General features: G+C 36.8%; 1 protein-coding gene across 5 annotated transcripts in view; it reads left to right on the forward strand.

Annotated features, from left to right (window-relative positions):
- The window catches only part of NSD3 (nuclear receptor binding SET domain protein 3), a 121302-nt gene that overhangs the window by 74235 nt on the left and 25119 nt on the right, over window positions 1–21948 (forward strand). For 4 of the 5 annotated variants that reach the window (XM_075556672.1, XM_075556673.1, XM_075556671.1 and 1 more), the window contains 8 exons: window positions 346–469; window positions 4648–4748; window positions 6859–6904; window positions 9802–9932; window positions 10328–10456; window positions 13152–13278; window positions 17267–17464; window positions 17928–18101. In XM_075556672.1, the coding sequence (XP_075412787.1) occupies window positions 346–469; window positions 4648–4748; window positions 6859–6904; window positions 9802–9932; window positions 10328–10456; window positions 13152–13278; window positions 17267–17464; window positions 17928–18101 (1030 nt within the window). Of the gene's footprint in view, window positions 1–345; window positions 470–4647; window positions 4749–6858; window positions 6905–7796; window positions 9377–9801; window positions 9933–10327; window positions 10457–13151; window positions 13279–17266; window positions 17465–17927; window positions 18102–21948 lie in introns of those variants that run through there. The other variant, XM_075556675.1, reaches the window with a different exon arrangement.

The following is a 21948-nucleotide window of genomic DNA, read 5'->3' on the forward strand; positions in this document are numbered from 1 at the left end:
GAGTAGTAGGAAACTCTACCAAATGAAAATCTAGAGTTCTCATACTGTGATAAACCGAAAGGAAATAACTAGGTACTACTAGAAAATTAGGTAATGCTAGAGTGTTGCCCGTGATATTTATTCATCACCTGAACTTAAGACAAATTGGTTGCCGTAATTTCATTTTACTTTTTTAGAAGATAGCCTGCTGATTTAACAAAATTGTTCCGTAATGTGTAAGGTGATAAATTAATTTCATTGAAGGACTTTATAAATTTCAGCAAATTACCATTTAAAGCCATTTTGTAAGTCATTGATGCTATTTACCTAGTAATCACCTAGTTTTTACTTTGCCTTATTTTAAAGGGAATTGGTAACAAAACGGAAATAAGTGTCAGGGGACAAGACAGGCTTATAATTTCTACATCACACCAGAGAAATGAAAAAGCAACTCAGAATATATCATCTCCTGAAACATCTGGTCCGACAGGTTGGTATGATTAAAGAGTGTCTAGATCCATTTTGATAGGTCATAGTTCTCTTTTCCACTGCATGTGGGTAAGTCAAAAAGTGTTACAGACAAAAAAATTTAAACACATTTCTGCAAGCAGTACATGGATCGAGCCAAGGTCTCTTAGTAATAAGCACTTGTCTTGGTCTCATCAGGGTTGCTTCAAAGAGGAAAAAAAAGGACACAATCCAAACCCAGTGGCTTCTAAAGGGAGCTGCTGGGTGAGTTAAATTTAGCTCAGAAGGTCATGGTGACTGTGTGTGTGGGGGGGGGGGGCTGTTTGTTTGTTTAAAGGGGGCACTCTTGATAGATTTTCTTAAAGGACACAGGATGATCGTGGGGTCTCATTAGGAAGAAGTCTTAAGGAAATTGAAGTCTGCAATGGTGAGAGGAAAGAGCCAGTAATGCTGCAAAAAGGAATGTTTTTCCAACACAACAATGAACCAGCTCATTCTTTAAGAATAGCAGGGACTGGCCTAGGAAAATTTCCTTGGAAAACTTTACCCCAGTCTCCCTACAGCCCTGACCTTTCTACTTCTTTGGGTTCCCCAAACTCAAAGAACATTCAGAAGGAACCCAGGATGCCAAAATTGCCATGTTAGTATTGGTGTACATCAAAGAGTACAAAATTCTTCTTGGAACAACTGGAGAAATGGAAACAGTACTATCAGAAGTCTATAGACCTAGATGAGTGATATGTCGAGAAATAATAGCTTCACATTTTTATATTTAATAACAATTGGTATGATTTTGTAGCAGTATTTTTTGCTTACTTTCCTAGCATATTTCTAAAAAAGTTAGTCAAAGATCAAATTGTATTAATAAAAATATAAATAAAATTTTTCATTAAGACAAAAATGAATTTGTTGCTAAAGAATTTTATTCATAGTATGTTATTTTCATGTAAGAGTTTTAATAATTGGGAAGTTTTGTAATTAAAAGGTGGTAGCAGAGTAGATGGGGGCATATTTTGGACAGAGCACATATTCAGCAACATAACTTTATCTAAAATTGAACTGGGAAAATAAGTGGAATCTGATGCTAATTGTTCAGAGCAAGAGATGCCACTTTTACACTTCAAAATACTGTAATGAACAAGATGAAATTACAGTGTTGATGGAAAGAATAAATAGAAGATTTTGCTTAATTAACCATAAATGAAAATAGCTGGGCCTCAGCTTTTTTCAGCTAGGTATATAAATTTTATCTTTTTCTTCTTTAACCTCTTTTTCACTAAACTGTTGGTAATTTTGGTGACTTGTTTGAATTTAAAGGAGGTACTTAGATTTGGACAATCTTTTTGAAAACATTTACTTTCTCTTAATTGTGAGAAATTAAATTCTTAATGTATGATATTAGAGTGATCTCATCTCAGTTTTTATTTTTAAAGCAGCTTTACCCCCTCACTTCTTAAAGTTTTGTTTTCATGTAGTCTTTACTGATAAGAGTTAGGTTTGCTATGATTTTTTTCCCCCTCCTCAAAAGTCTATCTGGAAAAAGTCCTTATTTTTTCTTTAGGCGGGCACTTATAACTTAGGTTGTAAATTCAAACCGGAACTTAGATTCCATGATGGGTGCAATAAAACTTTTTCTTGGTTTATATTTAGTTCCCAGCTGTGGTTAATAAGCATATTTTGTTCTTTAAAATGATCATGCTGATTCTTATGAAAACAAATTCCATACTTGAAATGTTAGAAAAGAAATTTGTTCTTCCATTAGAGACCAATTGCATCATGATCCCAAATGTTAATAGTGTAGGGAGAATGCTGGAGGTGGTTTTGTTGTTTAGTAACTTTAGGGGGACACATTAATGTGTGGCGCTGACAATGTGTTTCTGTGGTTTAAAGAATTGCTTTTACGTTCACATTAGATTTCTGGGCTTTTTTCAAATCTAGAGCTACCTTCTCCCTTCATTTAGATCATAGTACATAATATTTTTTTCAGTGGTGTTTAAATCTAGTAGGATATATGTGTACTTCAGGTAGCTTTCAGAATAATCTTAAGAATTTATGTTGCCTTGTCTTCTGTAAGACTATGGTTTATGTCTCTTCTACACTTAATGGAATAATTATTGTCAGTCTCAAAGTAAGTAAAAATGTTGTATTGTCAAGCAAGCTCAATTTTCTCTTTGGTGAATACTGAAGATTATACTAAAGGATGGATCCCTGAGTTTGTCTGTGTATGGTCTTTGTTTCCGTAAATACAATTATTACCAGTGTTAGGGGAAGAATGTGAGGAACCTTCGTGGTGCAGTGCTTACATGCTTGACTGCACTTGGAGTCTACCAGCTGTTCCACCAGGGACAGCTGTGACCGTCTGCCTTTATGATGTTACAGCCTGGGAGACACTGTAGTGCAGTTCTACTTTATCCTACAGGGTTGCTATGAGATGGCAGTGCGCTAAGGAAAGGGTGACATTAGGGCAGTGGTTCTCAACCTTCTTAATGCCGCAACCCTTTCATACAGTTCCTCATGTTGTGGTGACCCCCTTTCCCCAACCATAACATTATTTTCATTGCTACTTGATAACTGTAATTTTGCTACTGTTATGAATCGGGCGACTACTGTGAAAAGGTCCTTTCGCCCTCAAAGGGGTCACGGCCCACAGGTTGAGAACCACCAATAGAGGAAGGGGCCAACACCTTTATCCTGACTTCTCTGCTAGATACTGGTTAACTGTACTTCAAAAACAAGTATTCTTCACCAAACTACCTGTTCCTATTCTAAAGCAAAGTAGTGGGATGATTCTTTGGTTTGACTGAACTAAGGTGAAGGAAACCATTTACACATAACCAGCAGCTGTAAATGAAGACTATTTAGAGGAAGGCTGCATTGAATGGTTTCTACCTAATTTTTGTAGGAGGATTTCCAGCATCCTCCTGTGGCAAGTGGAAGGTGATTATTATCTAGGGAGACTTTAGGTAGTACAAGCACTGAAAAACAATAGCCTTGCCTGCCCGGTTGTTAAGGGTTGTTAAGGGTTCTTTTCGGTGATTTAAACTCAGACGTGGGAGAAAAGTGAGGCATTCTACTTCGGTAAAAATGGCAGTGGGTCAGGTTGGTTTGGATTGAGGCACTAAAACGATGCAACCAGCAGAACTGAGGGTGCTTTCACTCCTCTAGTCCCAGCGTGAAATTAGCGCGTGCTCAGTGCTCTTTCAAAAAGTTGTGGTCTTTAATCTTAAGTTTTATCCTTTCTAAAAATGAGTTTCATGTGAGTTTCCTTCAATTTGCTTTTAAACAACTACACTATTTAAAAAAAATCTTAGTTTCTTATTTTAGCATCTGACATGGAAAAGCTTAATCATTTGTTTTAACACTTAAGTTTCCCATGACTAGTTCCATCTTTCTAAAGTATAATTAGTCCCTTAATTGTCAAATTAAAAAACTAGATATTTGATCACTTTTGGGGGGGCATCATCTGTTTCTCCTATAGAGGCTAATAATCATAATAATCATAACAGTGGCAAAACTTATATGAAGGGGCTTCAAAAATTCATGGGAAAATTTTCATTATCTTTTAGTATATTTTCCACAGATTTTTTCGAGGTTGCTTTGTGCACCAAGCACTGTTAAGCATTTTGTATGTAGAATTAACTTAATGTCTTTGCTAAAAGCCGAATCTATAGATTGGTGGAATTTTGAATCAATAACTCCTTGTGTTAACTGGGTAATAAACCATTCTCATGCATTCTTTCAATTATACGTATGACAGGTGGTGGTGATTCCACATCAAGCTGCTAATCTCAAGGCAGCAGCTTGAAACCACTAACCTCCCATGGGACAAAGAGTTCTAATCTCATAAACTCACAAGGACAGTTCTCCTGTGCTCTCTAGGGTCGCTGTGAGTCGACTGTACTCTTTCAACTTGACTGTATCATTTTTTTTAAATGCAATTCATTTTGCTTGTCTAATTTAAGGCCCTTTGGAAGTCCCAGTTTCAGTTCATCAGCCTTTAGAATTTGATCTACAAAAATGTTTATGTACTCGTCAGTATTTTAACAGCCTTTTGATGGTTTATAATTAAATCATTTATTTATAATTAAAATGCCAAAGGTATTTGTTAAGGAAAGCCAGGAATTTCATCTAATCCTAATTATTTAAGTATCAAGGTATCCATAAATGAGATTTTGTTTGTTTGTTTATGCCATCTTTTAGGCTCAATAGAAAAGAAGCAACAGAGAAGATCAATTAGAACTCGTTCTGAATCAGAGAAATCCACTGAAGTTGTGCCAAAGAAGAAGATCAAAAAGGAGCAGGTTGGCTTCCTACATGTAGAGAGTTAAACCATATTGCATTTGTAACTGTTGTCGTTTCTATTGGTATTGGAAAGGAAAGACTCCTCCCCTCATGCCCATGCCCTCACCCCAGGTCTCCTTTCTAGACCATCTCTCTGTTTTTGTCCTGCTGGGTTCCAGTGCCCGATTTTAACACGACCATTCCTGTGATTCTGCTTCAAGCATTCTCCTAGAAAAGCAGCCAGGCTTCAGGAGATGGGAAGCCACTAGTGCCAGACTCTTCCAGAATCCCTCATGTTGCTTTTGAAATTTCTGTTAAGAGCAAAATGATTCCATATTTTTTAATATGAAACCACCATTGAGTTCCCGCTCCCCTCCTTTTTTTATTTTTTAAACTTTGATTTTTGGTTTAAGCTGCTGGTATGTATTACTATTTTTTTTAACAAATCAAATTAATTTACCTCTGAGAGTTAATATAAGAAACAAAATCATAGATGATCTGGTTTTTCTGTTGGTATCACAGATTTTTTGGAATGTTACTTTCCTCCAGTAGAATGGCAATCACCTGTAATTAGGTTGTCAGATAAATAGTATTTAAATTATTTTTAAAGGGGTAGGGTATTTTGACTGAAGCTTGTTAAGTCAGTATAATCAATGGGGCAATATACATGTCAAATTACCTTTTTGTTATTTTGAATTAAATTCACAATCAGAATTTTTCTTAATTTTTTTAACAATGAAAGAATAGCCATTTTTATAGCCCAGATAGCACTATTGAACAAAAAAATTCAGAGTGGAATTAGCTACACTAAGCTTTATATTTTTAAGCCATCTAATATGGAAGAGTATGCACTTTTCTATTTTAATTATGTCCTTATATTTTAAACTTCCAAATTTAAAAAGAAAGTAACTTTGTGGGTACTCTGACATCACCAAGCATGTAAAACAATTTTCCCAGAAATACTTAACTAAAATTTAAATGGATTAATTCATTGAATATATTTACTTTTATACTTACAAAATTATATTCCAAAAAATCTTTCGAAGTTCTTGCAAATAAATCTATAGTATTCACTTCAAAATTTCTTGTAATTTTGCCTGCTGGTTCCCAAATTCAGTCTGTGACCAGTCAGTTTAAAATTAATAAGTGAAATGAGTTTTTATAAAATGGGACAAATTGTTAATGCCACTGTGTTATAGTTAGTAGTAGAACAATACCAGTGATTGTTTAGAAGATTTTATATTTGTATTACTACTTAATTGTATCTTATAAAAGCACTTCTGTTGTATGTTTTTTTAACCTGTTGTAAAAAAAAATAAAAAATTTTAAAAAAGTTTTAGAACAATCCTTAAATATTTACAAAATGTGTTTCAACATGGATAATGCACCACATATCAAACATAAAATTCATTTCATAGCTTAAACAGGAACTCCTCCAACAACAATGGTTCAATTCTCAAATTACCACGTGTTTTACATATACATTGGCAGAATAACTTCTGATCTCGCTCTCCTAATGTAGGATCAAGACACTGTTCATAAGACACTCAAGAAAGTGCTTTTGCAATATCACAAACTTATTTTCTTAAGTTTGTACTAGCAGCAAAAGTATTGAGCTTCCAGCTGTATGCAGCCCTGTAGCACTCTCTACAGAGAGGGTCCTGATTCCCAGCAACTTAGCTGTGAGTGCAGGCGCGGAAGGGTCTTAAAGTGGCGTGAGTTACATTAACCTGAGTATCATAGTAAGTAAAAATTTATCCTAACGTCTTTGGGGCGGGAGGGGCTTATAAGAACATTGGGGCTAGTTGCAGAGACACCCCTCTCCTGCCTCCCAGACACTGAAGAAAGTATTCTTGTTCTCCTCGATTACCAAGGGAGCGGTGGGAAAAGTTTTTGCTAGAGAGCATGTGGCGGTTTGTTGTCACTTGGTATTCAGTGCAGGGAGCTAAAGCATTTCAACCCTCCCTGACCTTGAGACAAAAAAGTATTCCCAAAAGATGGGACTGGCTTCAGATTTCTGATACATTAATCATCATTACTTAGATGGATGAAAATATTATTTTTCCCTCTATTAATTAAAAGTGGGGGAGAGAAACTCCTTGTTAATATGTTATTTTTCTATCCATACAGGTTGAGACCATTCCCCAGGCTACAGTTAAGACTGGATTACAGAAAGGTGAGTTGCTATATAATGTTACTTTGCATTTCCTTGATTAAAACCAATTTTTAAGAATGGTTTCTTTGTACTTCATGTAATTTTGTCTGTCTCTGTAAATCATTGTTGTTACTCTCCAGTCAATAATTTGTGTGAAATTGCACTCTTCCCCAGTGTTTGTGCGTGTGTTTGTGTGCCTTTTAGAGTTGATCTTATGCTGTATCTCCATGTGAAAAAAGTCTTACTTGTTTTTGTAAATTTGGAGAACACCATGTAGACTTGATACCATTTCCAACTTTTCTCCATAAGATTCTGGGGTTTCACTGGTTTATAAACTAGGGATGTGACGAATCCACTTCTTTTGGTATTCGACTGAATACCAAATAGTAGCTATTAATGTTTGTCAAACATGGACTATGACAAATCAGACAAGACAATCTGATTGAAAAAATCTTGCCACGGGTATTTTTACAGTGCTGTAAAATCCATTTGTAAATTGAGGTGATTCATAGCATATTTATGGCCACTAGTAGATGAACTTATGCAAATCTATTTGAGATATGCACAAAGTTTAAGAAACCTTAAACTTATATCTGTATTTTTATGTGTGCAATTTGACTACAGTGCAAACTCCATAGCATGATTCGTGCATTTTTGGTGAGATCATTGAAACTGTATTTAATACATGTAGTTTACTCTGGGCAAATTGCATTATTTAAAAAATAAAATAAAATAAACATCAGCCTCTCTGCATTCTCGGGGAGAAGTCTGCAGCGATGGTCTCCGTGGAGATCCTCAGCAGAACTGAACAGCCTCCCGGAGGGAACACTGCTTGGCGGAGCTCCAAGAAAAGACATCGCGATCGCTGCGAGATTAGGAGGCCTGATTGCGTTGTGTTTCCACCATTCCACAGGGTCGGCGGACCGGGGAGTGCAGGGCTCTGTCAGATTCAGTGACAGCTCCGTCTCCGCAGCGATTGAGGAAACTGTGGACTGAGATTCCTGTACAATTTCATCCCAGAAACTCCAGACTTGTAGTCTCCATGCAAGATTTCTTTGTCGGCGGCTCGATAAACAGTTTCTTTGTTTTCGATTTTGATTTGGCCAATCATCATTATTGGCATTTTCCTGCCTGGTTTCTTCAAGACTCTGAACAATTGCTGTAACATTCAAATGATTTTTTTTTTTCCGGTCTGAGCTGGATGGGTACAGCTTAAATCTTGGGTCCAGCCTAAAAAAAACCCACCGTTTATCTCACACTGATCAATTTCAACATGGACTGTTTTTTGTTTTTAAATAAAGCATCATTAATGCACATCTGCAGGGTTTTGCCAAACAGCCCAAACTGTATACATTACAATCATTAAAAGCTCTTATTTTTTTTAATATTAGTGCCGTTATCATGGAGAACAGCATGGCAGCTGTCTTTGGCAGTCTGTCATTTTTCTAGCATTTTCAGAAACTCGTCGGAAATGGCGGTACCTGTGTTTCCCTTCGAAAGCCTCTCAGTGCAGCACTTCTGTTCCTCTGTTAAAACTCCTTGTTAATCCAGTGATCTTTTAGGCCAAGGAAATATTCTGTGGTGGTGTTCTGGGTCCATACACCAGCAATGAAGGAGATAGATTTGTGTACTTGTGATTTTTAATCCGCGTTAACATGGGAAGGCACCCTCATTTATAGATGTCAGGAAACATTGAGTGAAAACCTTGTAGGAGGGGCTATGATAACGAGGTTCCAGCAATGTCAGCAGTCTAACGAGGCCCACATCCTCTACCACAGACCGTGGCTTTATACTCAGTGCTGCTCCCACTCAGCCTGTTGCGGATCTCCATGGCCTCAGGAGACTTGTTTCTCCTGGGTCTCTTCTGGACTGCATACTTCCACCATAGCTTGCTGGGCTGATCTAGATGTCTGTTTGTTGTATGGAAATTATGGGGGAGAAAAATCCAAAACAAAACTGTGGGTTGAAATATTAACCATCTCCTTGGTTCCTTGGTATTCACCGTGCCTGCACATTTCATCGTGGCTGTTTCTGTATAGCCTATACTGCATTAGCCCAAGAGATTGTTGCTTTGTAACTTTTTTGCACTATTGTTTTGGCTGGATTTGTATTATACACAGTTTTAAAAAAGAATTCCACACTATTCTCTGCCTTTTTTTTTTCCCATATGTATTCCTTCCTGCACAAATTTCACATAAAGGCCTCTCATCCAGCTCTCCGTGATGTGGCTGCACTTGAACACTGACTGTCCATTTACAATGTGCCTCCTAAACGGCATGACCTATGTAGATGTGCTGCAGCTCTTGTTAATGGTCACAGTACATGCCACTTCACCTAAGACGTCTCAGAGATGAACAATTATCAACATCTAAATTTGCTTGGGGGGAGAATATCAACTGAATTGCAAAATTTGGGGGAAAATGGCACTGTCCGTGTACGAATCGAATACAGATCAAAGATTTGTCACATCCCTAATAAAACAAAACAAAGAAAGACGGCGCTGTCTCTGCAACCATATTTGTAAGCTACACAGTGTGTTGGGTTTTATGTCTCCCCTCCAAATTGAATGGTTCTTTGGATTGCTGCAAATCAGTCTGTCCTGCAGTTTTAATAGAATTGGTTTTTAGGTTGGAGCCTGGGCTCTAATGACTGAAAATAGCTTTAGAGCAGGAGCACTGAAATAAATGTTTTCATAGAGCGGTTGTAAGTTAAACCAGTCACTACCAGGAAGGTCAGAAGCTCATGATGCCTTGACTCGTGACTTCAGTGTTACAAAGAGAGCTGCGCTTTTTTCACACCAAAGATGAGTTTGGGGAAAGAAAATATTCTTCCACACCCCCACCCCCGACCCCCCCTTTTTTTTTAACAGCAAACTTTTAAGCACTATTTTAGGATTAATTTTAGTGTGTTATATTAAGGTGCCAGCGAGATTTCAGATTCCTGTAAACCTCTAAAGAAAAGGAGTCGTGCCTCCACTGACTTAGAAATGACTAGTTCGGCATACAGAGACACGTCTGACTCCGATTCTAGAGGACTGAGTGATCTGCAGGTAAATATGTGCAAGCATCTGGGGCAGAGGGTTCCTCTTTTCTTTCCCTTTTCTTTCCAAAATCAAAGTAATAGAATGCTTGACTTGTTTGAGAAATCAGGGACATTTAAACAAAGATGAAGTTACTTTGGTTATATTGGGTAACTTAACAAGTGTTGGAATTTACAGATCTTGTGTAACAGAAGCATAGTTTTGTTTGCATATTTGAACTACAGTTTCCCCCAAACACCAGACATACAGTAGCCATAGGTTTCAGAAATAAAGCAAAAAGAGGTTCTTTGTATTGAGTAAGTGCCATTTGAGCAAAACCTGCTAGGTTTTTCACAGGACCTGAATTTGAGGGTGATGATAATCTTGGTTTGTTTTTCTTAAAATGTGTGCTGTTTTCCATCTAGGGAATCTATGGAAAGCAAGTAGATAGCCCTTCGGCTGCTGCAGATGCAGATGTTTCTGATGTGCAGTCCATGGATTCAAATTTGTCAAGAAGAGGAATTGGAATGAGTAAAAAGGACACCGTTTGTCAGGTAAGCAGGTCACCGAACTTAGGGCCTGAAACAATTGCTCCAATGTTGTACCAATAATATATTTACCTTCTGTTGAAGAAGGTGGTAGTATCTTTGTAGATTATGATATTACTTTAATGCTATAGAGCAAAACATTTTTTACTCTTCCCTTTTTTAGTTAGAATAATTATTCACATATAAATGTAAATATTCACAGTGATTAACTGTAAGTAAATGACACATGGACTGACTTTTAGAACATTTTTTGTAAATTTGAGTTGATACTAACTTCAAAGACACACCCACGAGCATCTACAGGGGGCTTCAAAAAGTTTGTGAAGCTAAAAGATAATTAATACTTTTATGAACTTTTTAAAACTCCCATGGAATTGTCCTATTTTGAAAGTATTGCTTTGCCCTGCAAAGAGATGTTAAAGTATGCATATCCCCCCCAAAAGAAATCCTATAAGACAAGGTGTGACTTTTAGACTTTGAACCATACTGGGTCTGGTAATAGCCATCTAGCTTAGTGACTTTCCATGCCAGGTCCACGGACCAGCAATGTCCTTATCTGTAGGAAACTTATTAGAAATGCAAACTCTTGAGACTTACTCCAGACTTACTGCATCAGAAACCTTGGGGTGATCACAGTAACAAAAGGATAGGAAGCAACCTTAAGTGCCCGTTAACTGAGGAACTGGTGAACAAACTATGGTAGATGTGTACAATGGACTATTAATCCACAATAAAGAATATTGATGAATCTGAAGTAATTCATAAAGGGAACAAATATTGTAAAAGACCATTATTATTAAATGTATATATAGAATAAAAGGTTCATAGACAGGGGGAAAAATCTGATGTGTACCAGGAATGGGGAAAGGAGGGAAAATGGCTAACTAGATAGAATAACAATAACGATGAAAGGGAGGCAGCAGACAATATGGGGGAAGTCAGCAAAACATGTCCAAAGTAAAGGGAATTACGGAGAGGAACACATGAATAAAGGGCAACCTTGGTAATTACTATATGGGAGACAATTCTGCAGCAATATTATTAACAAACAATTTACAAATGGATACATAGGTAGACAGGAAAGCTAAAGAAATAAGGGAAAGTATAAGGGAATCACCTGTATTTAGAAGCTTGTGGTTATTTCTACATACATAATTGTAATGGCTATATGTTTACTAATATAGACAGTAAAGCACAAAAGGGGACATAATCATGGAAACTTCTCATATATAACCATACACTTCACAAGATTAAGTTACTATACAGATAAGAGTTCGTGACACACAGAATTTAGTACAGATAAACCTCTCAGGAACAATAAAGGGAGTAGTGATATGAGGGTAAGGGAATGGCCAGGGAGAGGGAAGGGGGAGAAAAGGGGAACCCATCACAAGATTGGATATAGAGCTGCCCCCCACCCCTAGGGGAGAAATAACAAATGTGGGTAAAGGAGATAATGGACAGTGTAAGATATGAAATAAAATACCAGTGTATAATTAATCAAGGATACATGAGGGTGGGAGGGTGGAGCAGGGATGGGGAACAAAGGGGATCTTATACCAAGGGCTCAAATAGAAAATGTTTTGGAAATGCAGATGGCAGCATATGTACAAATATGCTTGATATCGTTGATGTATGGAATGTCATAAGAGCTGTAAGAGCCCCTATAAAATGATTTTTAAAAGATTAAGTTACTCGACCAGTGGTTCTCAACTTCCCTAATGCTGCGACCCTTTAATACAGTTCCTCATGTGTGTTGACCCCCATCCATAAAATTATTTCCATTGCTACTTCACAACTGTTATTTACTACTGTTATGAATGGGGTGACCCCTGTGAAAGTGTCATTGGGGTGGCGATCCACAGGTTGAGAACCACTGCACTATCCTCAAAGGCAGAAACCCTAGTCTGAGAGGATATCTCTGTTAATTAGCACATCATAATTCATAAAGATAGTGTTCTGAGTCCCACTTTTGTTAGTCATGTCTGGAGAGTCTTAAAAGTTTGCAAGCTGCCATCTGAGAGACAACTGTGCATTTCTTACATCTGGGACGAAAGAACAGGAAGAAATCAAATACTCAAGAGGGCGATTAGGTTAAGGACTGAATCAACCACTTGAACCACAGCTTATCTGATCCCAAGACCAGAAAAACTAGATGGTGCCCAGCTACCACAACCAGCCTCTTGGACTCGCAGCATGAAAGGGACCTGGACAGAGTAGGAGAAAGAACACAAAAACACACAAAATCAGATTTATAGAAACAGACTTGATGGTCTGATAAGAGACTGCAGGAGCCCCGAGAATATGTCCCTAAGCCACCTTTCTGTCCTGGAACTGAAGCCATTTTATCACAGAGCCTACTTTTCAGACAAGCACACCTGAGAGGACCATGTTCCTTACAGCAGTCAATTACGTGACATGAGACGGTCAATATTTCCCCAAAGCACAGATGAGAGGCAGGAATGGCTTTTAAATGTACAAAATGGACAGGGACCCAGGGCAGAAGTGGGCATAGTGGTGACTGGTACACAGTGGGGATGTCATGAAAATTTCACATGCAAACCTCCATGGGAAACGGATTTCCTCTGAATTTTCACCTAAAGCAAATGAAAAACAACCAACAACAGAGCCCCGCCATTTCCTTGAACAGATGATTTTGATGCATGCTCAACGTTTTTACTACTGTTTCTTGACCCGACAGAGCTGTGAAAGCACGGGGGACTCTCTGATTGCCTGTGAGGGAGACTGCTGCAAACACTTTCACCTTGAGTGCCTGGAACTGACATCACCACCTGATGGAAAATTCATCTGTGTGGAATGTAAAACTGGTAAGTTTTCTTATTTTGATAGATAGGAAAAGATGCTCAGGGAGGAACATGCAATACCAACATTTTTCCATGATGTGTAAGTCTCTTGTTTGCATATACCTTATTTATACCCTCTCATAGCTTATTTCATACAAGTCTCGGTGGCATAGTGGTTCACTTACACGCTCAGCTGCTAATGGAAAGGCTGGTGGTTTGGACCCACCAGCTGCTCTGCAGGGAGCAGGTTATGGCAATCAGCTTCCATAAAGATTTCTTCCATAAAGAAAACCCTACTGGGGATTCTGCTCCATCTGAGTCAACTTGACAGGAATAGGTTTGGTTTTGGTTTTTGGCTTATTTCAATAAGTCAGGACTCATTCAGTATTTTTAGAAACTTGCCAATATCATAAGAGTAATTAGTAATATTACTGTACCAATGCCTCTTTACCATAAAACTTAACAATTCACTGAGATAGATTTGTTCCATCTCTAAAAGTTTACATGATCTAAAAGGTTACATAAATTGTATTAACAGTTATTTCTCACCTGAAAAATATGAGTGCTCAATAAGTTAGTCCTTTAAACTTAAGTGCCCTAATAAAAATATATTTAGTGGAAAGATGAAACTAGTGAGGGTGGATTTTTTTTTTATCTTGAAAGCAAACATAGGCTACCACTTACTGAAATAATGTTTAAGAATTGTAAGTTTATATTTATTTTCAATATAAGAGATCTGAGATAAAATCAATGGCAAGCAGGAAGTACAGTTGTTTAGTTTGTAGCAGAGCAAATTTTTAAAAACTGGAGATGGCATGGTAATGCTTTTAGGAATCATGTTTGTGGGTTTTATTTGATTTTTAGCTATGATAGAATTGGATATCAGGTTTTTTTAATCTTGACTTATGTTTTAAAAAAACCTTATGTTACATGATTTTTGTTATATGACCCTTAGAACATTATGAGATATAGGTACTACTATTATTTCCATTTTACAGAGGTAAAACAGGATTAGAAAGTGTAATGCTTTGCCCAAAGGCACAAAGGTAATGGCACGTGCTGAAACCGTGATTTAAACCCCGGCAGCCCAGTTCTAGAGTCCTTGCTCTTTACTGCGGCCTCCTGCTTGCCTAAGGAATACGGAGATCATGTAGCATGCTCTGCAAAAACACACACAACTACAGAATATATGCTGTAAAAGCTGTTTGCAACACAGACCATAGATCATATTTTTCCTGTATCAAATTTTACTCATCACATTTGGATACTGCAGTGAAACTTTTAAACAGCTTGTCAGTATCTGCAAATTGTTTTATTCAACCCTCAGTGTGCTTTGAATTTTTAAACATGGCGTGGCACATCATCCTAGTTCTCCATATACCCTGTTACTCGCTTTTCTAAAACCCAGGCATCCCTGTCATTTATGTAACCTGCCTAGACCCTTTAAACACTTGATCATTGCAAGTTCGGGTTTAAACTGTTAATAGGACTGCATCTGTCAATATTAAAGCATTCATAGGGCTTTCTTCTACCTTGACTCCAGTAGATTCTGTCAACAAAAATTACATATAGCCTATTAGGAAATTTAAGAAGGAAATTCACTTTAAAAACAATGTTATGACATGTAATTTCTGCAAAGAAAACATACTCATTTGTTAAAACACTGAACAGCACAAAAAAAACTATTCCTTGTATTTTTTCCCTCGTACTTTTTACAGGCATTGGAAGAAAAACTAAGCAAAAGATGTGAACACTTCTTAAAAGTTGATAGTTAAATGACCAATAAATATGTGATTAGGCTGTTATAACTTGCAGTTCTTTGCCATTTTATATATATTAAAAATATATAAATTTTTATCGATTCCTGTGCGTTGTCGGTTAATGTCTTCTTTCCCTTTATGCTTTAGGGTATATATTGGTTTCTTACCTTTTTTAGCATTTATTTCTAATTACACAAGAAAATAATGTATACATAAACATTATAAAAGTATTAAAATTAAGTAATCTGATTATCACTCTGAATCCTAGGCCCCTGCTTAATTTCAGTCCTCATCAGAGGTAATCTTTATTATTAGCTTACTGTGTAAGACTGTAAACCTCTCCTTTCCCTCATCTTTTCTTTCTACGTGTCTATATAACATCTTGTGTGTTGTAATAGAAATCTATTGTTGGGAGGCTTACTTTTTTTTTTTTACTACTTTGCTTGGAGTTCTTTTTATGTTAAGTACAGAGATACATTGTATTGAATTGCTAAATAATATTCCATAATATAAGAAACCCTATTTAGTGGCTGCAGTCCCAATGGACGACAGTTCAAAACTACCAGTAGCTCCTCGGGAAAAAGACTGGGCTTTCTACTCCCATAAACAGTTACAGTCTCAAACCCACAGGGGTTGTCGAGAGTCAGCATTGACTCAGTGGTAGATTTCTTAAGTTTAGTTTGTTTAACTCCTCCTGTATTGAGAGATGTTTGAGTTGCATTCAATTTTCTGCAATTACAAACAATGCTTCAATGAACTTCATTTTATATGTATAAAACTACTGCAAATAATGCAGGAAGAAGCATTTGTAGGTCACAGGAAGTGGGTATGCTTATATTTTAGTGAATATCTTAGGAAGTAGATTAAAAACTTCCAACTTAAATCTTACCAGGAGCATGGAGAGCCTCGGACCTCGATGCTAACTTGTTCTAGAAGGAGCGTCGAGATGCGATGCAGTCACCAAGTTTTTACCCTAACCTTACCTTTTTATGCAAACCATTACACAGAAATTTCAAATTTAAATAATATAATTTACTCTCCACTTAAAGAGTTTTCCTTGTTGAAAGGCTTTTAATTAAAGTTTTAATTTCTTTAATAGTTTAAAGAACTATTAATTTTCCTTGTTAAATTGTATTTTTAGATGTCTGTTCATCTAAATTTGCAGATTAATGACCAAATTCATCTTGGAATTTTTTATTAGCTTTTTAATGTTTTTAGGACTTGTAGTGATGTCCTATTTTTCATTTCTAATGTTTATATTTTGTGATTTTTCTCCCTTCTTTTAAAAATTCATTCCTCTTAACCAGGGATATGGAGGTCCTAAGTAGCACAAATGGCAAATCATTAAGTGCTCAACCAGTAGCCAAAGATTGGCAATTCGAATATACCTAGGTGCACCTCAGAAGAAAGACAGGACTGGCAATCCGCTTCTGAAAAGCAGCCATCTTGAAAGTCCAAGTGAACAGTTGTACTCTGGCATACGTGGGGTCACCGGCAGTAGAAACTGAGTCAACAGCTAACAACAACCAGGAATAGCAGTTTCATTCACCTCTTTTCAAAGATGAATATATGTTGATGTCACTTCATTCTTGAGGACTGTTTTCACTGAGTAATTTTTGGCTTGACCATTATTTTCTTGTAATCCTTTGAAGTAGCAATCTATTGCTTTATTTTATCCTTCCGTTTTTCTCATACAGTCTTAATGTTTCTTTTAAGTTAACAGTCTGTTTTTCAACAGTTTAAATATTATTCCTATTAGATTAATCTACCTTTTTACTAGGACTGTGAGTTTTCATTGTGTTTTTTACATAGAGAAATTATAAATTATTATCTAATGGAATCTTTTTTTGTTGATTTTATTATTATGTCTGTGTTGAGAAGACCTCCACATTCCTAGCTTACAGGTATTGAAAAATTCTGTTAGAATTTTGTGTGAAATTTTAGCCTAAAAAGTAGCGATTGAAAGAAAAAAAAGAAAGAAATGAAAAAAAAAAAAAGAAGTAGAGTTTGGAATAGTTTTCAGTGTTGTATGTCCAACCTGATTATCAATCGATTGTTCTAGCAAAATTTATGAAATAGTCTTTTCATCTGGCCACGTAATTTTTAGGTGCCCTCTTGTATGTAAGTTATTCTATAAACTAGTAGAGTCTATTTGGGGTTAATAGCTTTTTAATCTCAGTAAATACTTTAATATCAGAGGACTATGCTCTGATTAAATTTTATTTAATCTGTGTTCCTTACCAATTTTCCAGGGCAGCACCTCTGCTTTTCATGTCAAGGGTCTGGTACAGATGTGAAGCGTTGTTCTGTGAGTGCCTGTGGGAAATATTATCATGAAACCTGTGTCCGCAAGTTCCCGACTGCTGTCTTTGAATCAAAAGGATTCCGTTGTCCCCAGCACTGCTGCTCTGCCTGCTTCATGGAGAAAGACAGCCACAAAGCAAGTAAAGGTAAAGACAAGCTAAAGGCCAAGACACAGAGTTTCTTCTTTTTAGTGCCATGCCAAATAACATGTTAAGTACATTACTGTAAAGAATATTGGACCTTCTCCCTTTGTTCATCTGCACATATGACAGCTAAGTTATAATAGATCGCATGGTAAGTTAGGATGAGATTCTAAATTCAGATCCTAGGAGAACATTCCAAATGACTCTAGAAAATCCTTTCGGCAGTCGCCATGATTGAGGCAGCTGTCTCTAGCACTAGAGCATACATACACTCTTTTCTTTCGATGAGCGAGTAGAAATGAGCTTATTTCTGCATTGAAATAGAGCCATACTACTAAAGAAACATTTTTATCGAACAAGCCAGTATTATGTGAGAACCCAGAGAAGCCCAACTTCAAAATACTTAATTTTATATCCAACTGATGCCTTATTATATAGATTTCTTTTTTGACTTACCTCTAAACAGGCCGCATGATGAAGTGTTTAAGATGTCCAGTAGCCTATCACTTAGGAGATGCTTGTATTGCTGCTGGGAGCAAATTGGTGTCCCCCTGCTGTTTCATCTGTAGTAATCATTCCCAACGGAGCAGTAATTCTTCTTCTGCTGTAAATGTAGGCTTTTGTTTCGTTTGTGCAAGAGGTGAGTATCAGTCCTTTCATTTTTTCTTTCTTTTTCATGAGTACATTGTCATATTCCCCCCCTCCCCATTAAAATAGAGTATCAGCATTGGGAGTGAGCTCAGGTCCTCCAATTCAGTTTCCCATCCAGTGCAGAATTCCATTTTACAACAGCTCACTTCCTTTTGTAATATCTTGAAATAGGCTTTATGTTTTAGAACAGCTTTTGGTTTACTGGAAAATTTTACAGAAAATCATCTTGCATCCGTGTGGTACACTTGTTAAACTTGATGAACTGATAATGATTGACAGTTTTTAATTAAAGCCGATAGTGCATGGGTTTTGACAAATGCATAAAATCCCAGAGCAACCGTTTCAGTATTGGACAAAATCGGATCACTATCATAAAAATGCCCTGTGCTCTGCCCCCCACCCCAAAAATAAACACAACCCATAGTTTCAGTTCCTTTTTATAATTCCTTTTATAAAATTAGATGCCCAAATTGTCAAGCTATTCATTCTTCCATAAATAAATTTAAGATCTTAAAAAACATTTATTTAACCTAACATTATAGATAAATTCTTCATTTTTCTATTTGGAACATCAAAGACGATCTATTGCCTTCTCTACAAACAATTCTTCTATTAATTATAGACCATTCCCATATCAGGTTGTTTAATCCAAAGCTTTCAACTGGTTGAGATTTCACTTAAAAGGCAAGCTAGCACATTTATTTTCTTAATTGTTGATGTATATTATCATAATGTTTTGGTCTGGCATTAATGGAGTCTTGATGAGATACAGCCAAGGCAGCATATGTCATGATGTTAATTAGGAGCCAACTATACAGACTTTCTTACTTGCCAGCTGTTGATATTAAAATATGCCAAGAGATTGATCTGGCCTTCATATTAACTAATAATAATACTTTGTCCCTGGGCAAAGGTTGGGAGAGGGATGTCAGTGAACTCAACTTCCCAATTAGTGGAAAATAGAACCACTTTAACTGAATATGGTATAGGGGTATAGGCATTCAAGTTTATCACATCTGTAAAAATACCATAAAACATTTTTCTGGTGTTAAACATTTTAGAAACCAACCAATATTCTCAAATGCATGTTTGCTTTAAAAATACCGTTTATACTCGAGTGTATACTGACCCGGATATCCACCGAGGCACCTAATTTTACCACAAAAACTACATTAAAAATGTGCTGAAAAACTCAGCTTATGCACGAGTATAGATAGTAAATTAATTTTAAAAACAAATGCAGGTGTGCTTGTTTGTTTCAAGTGTTTTTATAATTTCCCTTATTGTGGTATGTTTGTAAGGACACTGAGGCGCATCAGACCTATGCAGTTTAGGTTTAGCTTATACTGAAGATTAGGGTTCAGTGGGGTGGCCTGCACTTGTTGTATTTCTTTTTGTTTTCTTTTGGTTTTGCTCTAGGAGACAGTTCTTTTAATTTGGTGAAAGTATTAGGAAGTATTTTTCAGAGTTTGAGGTGGTATGATAGGTTTTGGTGGTTTTACTTTTGTTTCTGTCTCCCTCTGTTTTCATTTTTTTAAGAGAAGAGGTGGGCAGTAAAGGAACGAGTCAATGGTGAGTCCTTGATGTAGCAGCCAGGCCCTTCGTACACACTGTTTTCACTGCATAAACATCCCGGCTGCCTGCCATTGGAAGGAGAAGCACAGACTTTCTTTCCTAGAACAACTACATTGTATCCTGCTTTGGAATGGGACTGGCACATGGAGGGGATAGGTTGCTATTCCTAAGGTGACAGGAAGTTGATAGGGGAAAGAAATAAAAAGGCACCACTAGTTTCTTTTCCGTCTCCCCCCATTTCTAAGACAGTAGAAAGACAGTAGTGAACATTCAAATTAGTTGGAGAGACATTTAAAGCAATTAATGGCAGTGAATAAGAAAGTCTTATGTGAATTCTTTGTAGTCTGTCATTCCTAGTCACGTTTACTGGCAGTTTATAAACCTATCACCAAGCCAATGTTTTAACTGCCAAGTTCATAACTATCACATTGGCTTACCTTTGGGCACAATGAGTCAAGTAACATCAGCATGCAAACGAAGACTTCCCTTCAAATTCTGTAATTTGGGAACCCATACAACACTTATGCTGAATGAAATATTGCCCATCTATGAGTGGTAGAAAATAGTCCATCCGGCAAGGACTTATCCTTTTGTTAGCTTTAACAGAATTTTGTTAAATTTAACCTATTTGAGAGTAATAAAAATGGGAGGGTATATTTTAGCAACAAAATCAGTATCGGTTTTTATCAATTTGGCAATTATTCTGAAAGATTTATTTAAGGGTAAATTATAAGCACAATTATATTAATTTCCAAATGTGTTTCTTTAAAACTTTGTGCAGTAAACAAAACCTTCATTTTTCTCATCTGCTTTCAAAATATCATAAACAATCAGGTGTTGGAATTTGAAAAGGCTTAATTATGCACAAAATTTTCAGAAGTAAACATACAATATGTTCTTTTTTCAGTATTTTTAGAGGCCACCTTTTTAAAGAGACCTAAGGAGCCCTGGTGGCACTGTCGGGTAAGCTTTGGACTGCTAACCGCAAGGTCGGTGGTTCAAACCCACCAGCAGCTCCGCGGGAGCAAGAATGAGACTGTCTGCTTCCTTAAAGATTGAAAGCCTCAGAAACCCTGCATAGGGTCTCTATGAGTTGGAATCAGCTTGTTGACAATGGGTTTGGTTAAATGTAGTCAGGAGAACCTGATGGTGTAGTGGATTATATGAGTTGATCATTATGAATCAGAATCCGCATGATGGCAGAGGGTGTGTGGATTTCAGTGCAGTAAATCTGAAAAAGGGACACTGTAAGCTTGTGTTTTGGAATTAGAGCATTTAGCTAGTTTGGGGTTTGCATTTTGCCTCATAGGGTTTTTCCCATGTCAGAGAAATTTGAGTTTATTATTGTTTATCACTTGCTTAAAATCATTAAGCTACTTCTGAAGGACTATAAATTTCTAGGAAAAAATTAAGAAAGGTTTAAGCAGTGGTTCTCAACCTTCCTAATGCTGTGACCCTTTAATACAGTTCCTCATGTGGTGGTGACCTCCCAACCATAAAATTATTTTTGTTGCTACTTCATCACTGTAATTTTGCTATTGTTATGAATTGGGCAACCCCTGTGAAAGGGTCATTCGACTGCCCCCTAAAGGGGTCATGACCCACAGGTTGAGAACTGCTGGTTTAGAGAGAACCATTGCTTTCTTCCCCACCCTCCAGCTAACCTTGGTACCATAGGAAACATTCAGACATTTTCCATTGGTTTAAATAATCTTCACCATTTTCTGTTATCGAGATGGTGTAAAGGAAAAGGTAAATTACCTTGCTTTGATGGGAATTTAGAACAGATTAAGGAGATTAGGGGTTTCTCTTCTTTTAATTAACAATAATAATAATTAATTTTGCATGCATAAATCAAACTAGTAGGCGCTTTATTTAAATGAATTTTCAGTTGCCTTAAAAAGTTATTTCTCCATTTTATACTGATGAGAAGAATGAAGGCTGATTGAGTCACTGAAGGTCATATAAAGTCTAAGTAAAAGACTAACGTTTATTTATACCTGATCTTCTCTGAAAGGCCATGATTTTTTACTTAACACTCCCTCCTCCTATGAATGTGTGCAATTTATTTTGACATTGCCTGACGTCTGTTTGAACATTGTGTTATTAGTAATTTCAGGTTCCATTCTATCATCTGGGTCAGAGATAGATCTTGAATCTATCTCAGTTAGGGTAGTACCAAATGAAACAACCCCCACAAAAGAAAGTAAATGGCAACCCCTGGATAAACAAACCTCTGATCTCACCTCAAAATGATCTCT

The sequence above is a fragment of the Tenrec ecaudatus genome, chromosome 8 (genome assembly GCF_050624435.1).
Source record: "Tenrec ecaudatus isolate mTenEca1 chromosome 8, mTenEca1.hap1, whole genome shotgun sequence".
Lineage (NCBI taxonomy): Eukaryota > Metazoa > Chordata > Mammalia > Afrosoricida > Tenrecidae > Tenrec > Tenrec ecaudatus.